We start from the raw sequence: 9,049 nt of genomic DNA, 5'->3' as shown, positions 1-9,049 counted from the left end.
ATTAGATAAAGCATACGTCATCGACGCGCTTACGATTACGTTAAAATATGATTAAAAACCAAGACTTTTAATGATTGTATTTTAAATCCCGGCATGCAAAAACCAGGAGAAAACGTCACGACCTACAGGAAGTAGTTAATATTTTTTCATTAAATATTGAATTTCTCCTTTTTTACTGCACATATAGCGATAAAACTTTGTGAATATATATATTATGTCATAATGAACATATTTAAACCATAAGTAAAAAATCGTGAATTTTCCCTTTAATAACTAATAAGGAATAAATATGGCATGAGAACATAACACAAGATGATGGTCAGCGATGTTTTTTTCCATAATCAACTATGAGCCCATCAAAATATAATCAATTGTTTATAATACACATGTCAGTCTCCAATCTTGCTATCTTCTATCTGTTTTGTAGCTGGTAAGTAAACTTTAAAACTAAATTCTGTTCTTGGAAAAGATCCCTGAAAAGAAAAAAGAAGTCAATGTTATTGAAGGTTAACAACAAAGATCACCAATCCTTCAACTTTTATCCAATACCTTATTTGATTAAATATTTTCCACATAGTTTAATTTTTACACGTTTGAGTAAGAAGTATTTTGTTTTAAAGATGTTCTATTTCCATAGGTCTTTTTTACCAGGCCACATTTCGTGGTGTTTCATTTTTCAAAGTCGGCAATTTGTTTTTCTAAATTTGTGTTTAAAAGCTTCTAAATTAAGTCTGACTCATGACATTGTTGTTACAAGTAGACGGGCACAGTTTATATCAATATTAATGCAGATTTCGGTTGAAAAACATGTCCTCCAAATGATGAGGGGGGTGTTAAACGACCTTAATAATCCATGACAACGTATCATACATAGATAGAGGTCTAATACTGGAATAATAGTGTTTATTTTAGTCTATGCCATGGCACGCAGACAGCTTTAACCATATCATTAGCTAAGTTTTAATATATTACAACCAGCCCAGTAGACAGTACTTTGGTACTGGCAAGAAAATACATACATTAATTGATTAAAATTATCTTTTTGGAAAATTAAGGAATATATCTCCCTAATGCAAAGCTCTGATTCCTAGTACAGATTTAAGTCCTCTTTGATTTGATCAGCTCTTTAACATTTATACTTAATTAAGGATTTTCAAATATTATGGCCTCGACAGTCAGTGAAAAGACATTTTAGGATCTAGTGCAATTGACATGTTTGAACATATTAATGGTTGTATTTTACAAAAAAAGAAACTTCTGTTTGATTCAATTTGTTCATACTTTGCCACATGCGGGGAGGCAGCTCAAATGTAAGGGCAGATAATTCAGATAACGGTACTTTTACAATAAAATGAGTTAGGAATTTCTCTTTTTTTTTTATGAACCAAGAAAACAGGTCCGTCGACCTCATTTTTTCTTCTTAGTATCTGAAAGCATACTATTACAGCTATCTTCTCATATTTTATCTCAAATTCTATGGTGCAGTTTTTGTATTATGGCAGAAAATGTGTTTCCCATGCATACAAAATCTGTAAATTTTGAACAACATGTAGCATGAAAATAAGCCAAGGGTGACCCATTCTTTTTATATTATTTTTTTTAAAAGCTTGATTTAAACTACGTTTTGGCAAATTATCAAAAAAATTCTATAGATTCTAATTTAGACAACCTATCTACCTTAAGATTCATGTAATAAACTTGGTCCAATTGGAGAGCTAAATTTGACGCTGGATTTTCTGTATTTATCAAGTTTTTCAAAATTATAAATTAGTTTTACTTGCTGAAAAGCCAAACAGCTTGTTTCTGTATACATGGTATGTCTGTCTGTTGGACACGTAAATTTTTATAATAAAACCATAATTCTTTTATAAAATCATCTCTTTGAATCATGAGATTCAGACATTACAAACTGCTCAGAGAAAGGTTTTGAAATTCAACTGATTATTTATCATTCAATTTTTATTTATTTATTCACTTTTGTTTCTTGGTTTTCTTTTTCTTTTTCTTTACATTAATTTGAGTTCAACAACTCAAATTATTTTATTTTTTTCATAACCTGTGCATTTAATATATTAGACAATTAATGGTAAATTTCTCTTTTGACAATGTTTAATATTATTACTGACATGGTATATAATTCAAGTATGGAAAATTTTATGTATAATACTAACGAAAATTATCAGCTGTATAATTGTGTTATCACTTATGTTAAAGTCATTATATAAAACCTCAAATTGAAAAAAAATAATGCATATGTTTTTTTTATAACAAAATGTAGTTTTCATTCTTAAACTTATGTACATATACTTTTTTATGAATAAAAATCATTGTCCACATTTAGAAGAACTTTACTTTATTTTAATTGCCTGTTTCCAGGAAGCAATTCGCCGACATATTTTCTGTATGCAAAATGACCTAAGCGTGACCTTTCTCGTAAAAATCCTGCGATCGCAATACGCAACGATCTGTCACTGGAATAAACTATTATCTGATTGTACATGTTAAACACACGCTCAATATGCATGCATTCTTTGTTGATTGTTGACTATAAGGTGACAATCAGTAAACTTTGGCTTCAAACACGATAAGTAATGAGATGCCATATTTTCATATCATAACAAACAGAGAGATAATTTTTTTTTACCATTATTCGAAACATTTGCATAATAAATAATAAAATCGGCCACAGAAGACTTAGTTAATGATATATTCATGCATTGGTTCAAGAATTGGATAAACATTATTCTTCACCAGTCACTCGTTTCATATGACTTAATGAAGCCGGGATAAGGTACCAGTAGTGAGTACTTGATGTTTTTCAACAAACAAATGTACAGATTTAAATAAAAATATAATATATTAAAAAAAGAAAAAGAAAAAGGTTTCAAATCGAATAAATGTATACAATATTATACTTTATGGATACATATATTTTGATGTGTGATGTATAACGGTACATATTACTGTTGACTCTTTAAATACATTTCATTAACAAAATAAAATTGTTCAAAGTCATAATCAAAGTAGATAATTTCATTTTTCAGAAGATAGGTCCTGGTAAAACAGCAAATCATTTACAGAAAAGTCATCAAGACAGAAAATGTCTGCAAACAAATCAGAATCATTACAATTTTATGACTATTTATGTCGGAAGATTGGGTCCGAGAAGGTAGTGAAGGGTAGAAGAATAACTTACATAGCTCAAGACTCTACCACTCACAACATGGTAAGCAGTGGCAGTAGAAGTGAAGGACTGGATTTAAAAGGTAGTGACATTGATATTATGGTCATTGATGCGAATATAAAAGTATATGAATCTGAAAAAGATATTGTAGAAGGAAGGCATCCAGTCGTATTGATGTCCGTATTGATGGACGCATCAGAAACACAGCCATGTTTTACACATCTAAATCTACAACGGTATACACACAACAGGCCATCTAAATTTTACAGCAAAATCTTAGAGCAACATGGAATGAAGTATCTTTTGTCAAGTAAACTATATAAACAGACCCTTTCTGAAAATCAAGTGATAACTGACTTTGGGTTAACTAAAATTCATGGTCCATGTTTATCAGATGTTAATGGTGATTATGATCTTGCACATTGCTTTAAATGTGACAAATGGATTTCCCAAGCAGCACAATGGATCAATAGACCTCGTTCATCATGGCTTTCACCTGAAATAATGTCTAAAATAACTATGTCTGGAGTTTTGTTTGTTCCAATTGGTAGTAAGGGGTCAATATATGAGGATTTGGAATGGCGTATATCATTTTCGTTAGCAGAAAAACAACTTGTATTTTCTTTCAATCATACTCAATTACTATGTTATGCTTTGCTAAAAATAGTCCTGAAAGAGATAATTGAAGGGAATAAAGATTTGAAAGGTTTAATGTGTTCATACTTCATAAAGACTTTGATTTTTTGGGTGTCTGATGATTCAGCTCCTGCTGTTTGGAGACCAGACAATATTACAAATTGTTTCATGGCATGCTTGCACAGACTTTTATATAGTATACAATATTCAACATTGTTACACTATTTCATTCCTGATTGTAATTTTTTTTTACTACGTTTTAGTACAGAGTTAGAAAAGAAAGCAAAGTTGACCAATCTACTTAAAAAATTATCTCAACAAGGAATTCAATGCGTCTCGGCTTCTGAAACACTACATGATTACACTAGATATCCACATGATACATATACAATCAAACAACTAAATATGACTCCTACATTAGTATATGATTTTTTACAACTTTTAAAGCGTATGACTCCGGATTGTTATGCAAGAGGTCTCGTTCCACTACTGAATCGTCTGCTTCATCATTGTAAAACAGATTTATCACGTGATTATTTTCTATACTTTCTATCAAGAGCACATCAGTATGTTCCACAAAAATCATATGCTCAGCAACAAAAAAATAATAAACAACAGTACTCTAAATACAAAAATGACCTCAGTTGTCTGTTGATAGGTTTAAATTCAGATGCAGTAGCAGGATGGTCCATGTTGTCCACTTTCTTTTATGTTCATGAACATTACTTTACATCTTTAGAACTTATCATTTATGCTTTATCAAAATACACAGACGAAAAATGTACTAACATATTTTCTAATCATTCAACTCACAGAAGGACGTATGTGACACCAAAAGAGCAAGCTGCACTTGATTTGGTGAAAAAAGAAAGACTCATAACAATCTTAAAATCATCAACAATTAATTATGCTCAATTTTCATGTAAGTCGCAAATCATTCCAAAAGAATTACAACAGGATGTTATAAAAAGTTATGGCAATTTTCATCCATTAGTATATGCATATTTCCTTCGATTTTTGTGTTTCAACCATCTAAAAGACCAATTTTCATGTGAAGATGCTATGCAACAGATATTTTGGGCAACTGTAAAAACAATTCCTACAGGAGAATCAATGATCAGGCTATATTGTCAGTCATTGATATTTAATGGAATAGCAATGCAGATGATGGGTATGCTAGACGAAGCGAAATCATATTTTACAGCACTTGCTAAAATTGACAAAGATTACACCAGTGCTGCAATTAAACTTAGTGAAATGACAAAGGACCATTATTCTGATGTCCCTAAATATAAATGAATTTCCAAATTAATTGAAACTTTTTGAAGACTGAAATTTATTGTTTAATTGATTACTTAGGGGTTACACGAGAGAGAATGGAAGTTTGTAACTGTCAAATGTCATTCTTTAAATATGAATGAATGATCTGATTGTAGTAGAAGCCAGGGAGCTGTCCAAATAGCTTGGGAAGGCATGTAAGCCCTAAGCCATCAATTGTTCAATAAAATTCTATTCAGTCTTCAACAAGTTTCGATTAATTTGGAAATTTTAGTGAACAATAGATGACTTAGTTGCTTCCATTGAACTTTACAGTTCTACATTCAACCAAATTCATCTCAGAGTATATGTGCAGGCAATATTTATGATAACAAAGATTTGGTAGTATACTATTATATTGTTTAAAGCTATGGTTACATTTGTAATGATAATACACGTTATTATTTGTTTTTAAATATGCTATTGCTTATTTCATGTTTCTGAATAGTTTCAAAATAAAATATGTTATAAATTTGTGCTGATTATCCAACCAACTGTTCTCAGTATTGTGTATAGGAATGTCATATGTAGCAGCACTTGACAAAGAAGCTGATAGACAGCTATGTGTCCGAAACACTTTTATATCAATTCCTGCTTTTCCTATCAATTGTTTTAACCCAAGTTGTTACTTCACTCTTTGTTTCTGATTTAAAAGGTTTAACACAGGAAATAAAGAGGGACTTTTCCTTTCTCCTAGTTTGGAAGTTCTTTTTAGATATTCTTACATGGTTACGACAACACATTTTTTTATGATAATCATGCCATTTGATTAGGACTTACATCTAGAAATTGACAATGAGGGTTGACTGAAAACAAAACTTTACAACAAAAGAAATGATTTCAGCTTCCAAATTGTGACCTTTTCATTTTTAAATCAAGAATTCCAAATAGTGAAGTTGTAATCATCACTTTGTAAATTTTACGGACCATTTTTGAAAATCCGTTTCACAAATGATATGGGATATGTTCCTTATGCGTAACTACAATCCTGTTCGCTTTTCGCATGTCACCTACCAAAAGAAAGTAAAAACACAAATATTCTGAACTCCGAGGAAAAGTCAACTAGAGGTTCTCAAGAGCCTGTATTGCTAACCTGACTCTATTTGGGTTTTTGAATTCATATAAAAAAAGATAAAATTTGGCTACAAAGTAACAACACTTAGTCAGCACCAGATAAGAAACATTTATGCTATGTTTGGTTTCATTCAATTTAGTGGTTCTCTAAAAGAAGACATTTGTATGTATTTCCCATAGGGTCCTATGTTAAACTAAGTCCCCTGCTGGCGTCCATCTTAGATGATGGATCGGCTACAAAGTAACATCACTTGGTCAACATCTCATCAGGAACATTCCTGCCATGTTTGGTTTCATTCCATTCAGTGGTTTTCTAAAAGAAGTCATTTGTATGCATTTCCCTTAGGGTCCTATGTTAAATCAAGTCCACCGCTGGCGGCCATCTTGGATGATGGATCGGCTACAAAGTAACAACACTTAATCAGCATCTCATGAGGAACATTCATGCCATGTTTGGTATCATTCCATTCAGTGGTTCTCTAAAAGAAGTCATTTGTATGAATTGCACATATGGTCCTATGTTAAACTAAGTCCCCCACTGGCGGCCATCTTGGATGATGGATCGGCTACAAAGTAACAACACTTGGTCAGCACCTCATAAGGAACATTCATGCCATGTTTGGTTACATTCCATTCAGTGGTTCTCTAAAAGAAGTCATTTGTATGCATTTCCCATAGGGTCCTATGTTAAACTAAGTCCCCTGCTGGCGTCAATCTTAGATGATGGATCGGCTACAAAGTAACATCACTTGGTCAACATCTCATCAGGAACATTCCTGCCATGTTTGGTTTCATTCCATTCAGTGGTTTTCTAAAAGAAGTCATTTGTATGCATTTCCCTTAGGGTCCTATGTTAAATCAAGTCCACCGCTGGCGGCCATCTTGGATGATGGATCAGCTACAAAGTAACAACACTTGATCAGCATCTCATGAGGAACATTCATGCCATGTTTGGTATCATTCCATTCAGTGGTTCTCTAAGAGAAGTCATTTGTATGAATTTCACATATGGTCCTATGTTAAACTAAGTCCCCCACTGGCGGCCATCTTGGATGATAGATCGGCTACAAAGTAACAACACTTGGTCAGCACCTCATAAGGAACATTCATTCCATGTTTGGTTTCATTCCATTCAGTGGTTTTCTAAAAGAAGTCATTTGTATGCATTTCCCATAGGGTCCTATGTTAAACTAAGTCCAACGCTGGCGGCAATCTTGGATGATGGATCGGCTACAAAGTAACAACACTTGATAAGCATCTCATGAGGAATATTCATGCCATGTTTGGTTTCATTCCATTCAGTGGTTATCTAAAAGAAGTCATTTGTATGCATTTCCCATAGGGTCCTATGTTAAACTAAGTCCCCCATAGGCGGCCATCTTGGATGATGGATCGGCTACAAAGTAACAACAATTGGTCAGCACCTCATAAGGAACATTCATGCCATGTGTAGTTTCATTCCATTCAGTGGTTCTCTAAAAGAAGTCATTTGTATGCATTTCCCATAGGGTCCTATGTAAAATAAGTCCACCGCTGGCGGCCATCTTGGATGATTGATCGGCTACAAAGTAACAACACTTGGTCAGCACCTCATAAGGAACATTCCTGCCATGTTTGGTTTCATTCCATTCAGTGGTTCTCTGAAAGAAGTCATTTGTATGCATTTCCCATAGGGTCCTATGTTAAACTAAATCCACCGCTGGCGGCCATCTTGGATGATGGATCGGCTACAAAGTAACAACACTTAGTCAGCACCTCATAAGGAACATTCATGCCATGTTTGGTTTCATTCCATTCAGTGATTCTCTAGAAGAAGTTCAAAATGTAAAATGTTAACGACGACGACGACGGACGACGACGGACGACAATGGACGCCAAGTAATGAGAAAAGCTCACTTGGCCCTTCGGGCCAGGTGAGCTAAAAAGGAAAGTCCAAAATCAAAAGTCCAAACACATCAAACGAATGGATAACAACTGTCAAATTCCTGACTTGGTACAGGCATTTTCTAATGTAGAAAATGGTGAATTGAACCTGGTTTTATAGCTAGCTAAACCACTCACCTGTAAGACAGTTGCATCAAACTCCATTACATTGTCAACGATGCGTGAACAAAATAAACACTCAAAGAGTAAAAATGTCAAAAATAGGGGTACAGCAGTCAACATTGTGGTATCATCTCAATCATTATAAAAGCAACAAATGTAAAAAATTACAAACAAAGTTTAAAACAACAAATTAGACTACTGACTGGCTTTGTAATAACATGAGCAACATGAAGAGCGCCACATGTAAAGTGGGATCTGCCTACCCTTCAGGAGCACCTGAGATCACCATTTTGTTTGTGGGGTTCCACTTGCTATTGTGCCCTACATGTGACATGTTTACCTATTGTGTCTGTTTGTTTTATTGACACATCAGTGTCAATATAATGCAATTTTATTTGACTGTCATAAAAGTGAGGGTTAGCTAGCTTTAAAACAAGGTTCAATCCACCATTTTTCACATGGTTCAATCCACCATTTTTCACATAAGAAAAACGCCTGTACTAAGTTAGAATCACTTGTTATCCATTAGTTTGATGTATTTGTGCTTATGATTTTGCTATTTGATTACGAACTTTCCGTCTTGAATTTTCCTCAGAGTTCAGCATTTTAATGATTTAACTTTTCCTGGTTTCGATTGTTTAATTAAGTCTATTTTAATATGAGATGTGGTATGATTACCAATGACACAACTCTCCACAAGGTACAAAATGACCCAGAAATTAACAGCTATCAGTCGAAGTACGATGGCCTTCAACAATGATTAAAACACATACCGTATAGTCAACTATAAAA

General features: G+C 33.4%; 1 protein-coding gene across 1 annotated transcript in view; it reads right to left on the bottom strand.

Moving 5' to 3' along the window:
• Positions 1 to 313: 313 nt before the first annotated feature.
• LOC134711234 (DNA polymerase epsilon subunit 2-like) overlaps positions 314 to 9,049 on the bottom strand; it is a 36,350-nt gene continuing 27,614 nt past the window's right edge. The window contains exon 15 of the mRNA XM_063571718.1: positions 314 to 473. Within this exon, the coding sequence (XP_063427788.1) occupies positions 390 to 473 (84 nt within the window). The 3' untranslated portion in view covers positions 314 to 389. The remainder of the gene's footprint in view (positions 474 to 9,049) is intronic.

This window comes from Mytilus trossulus, chromosome 3 (genome assembly GCF_036588685.1).
Source record: "Mytilus trossulus isolate FHL-02 chromosome 3, PNRI_Mtr1.1.1.hap1, whole genome shotgun sequence".
NCBI lineage: Eukaryota > Metazoa > Mollusca > Bivalvia > Mytilida > Mytilidae > Mytilus > Mytilus trossulus.
Note: the sequence above shows the minus strand (reverse complement) of the source record. Positions and strands in the feature narration are given on the sequence as shown.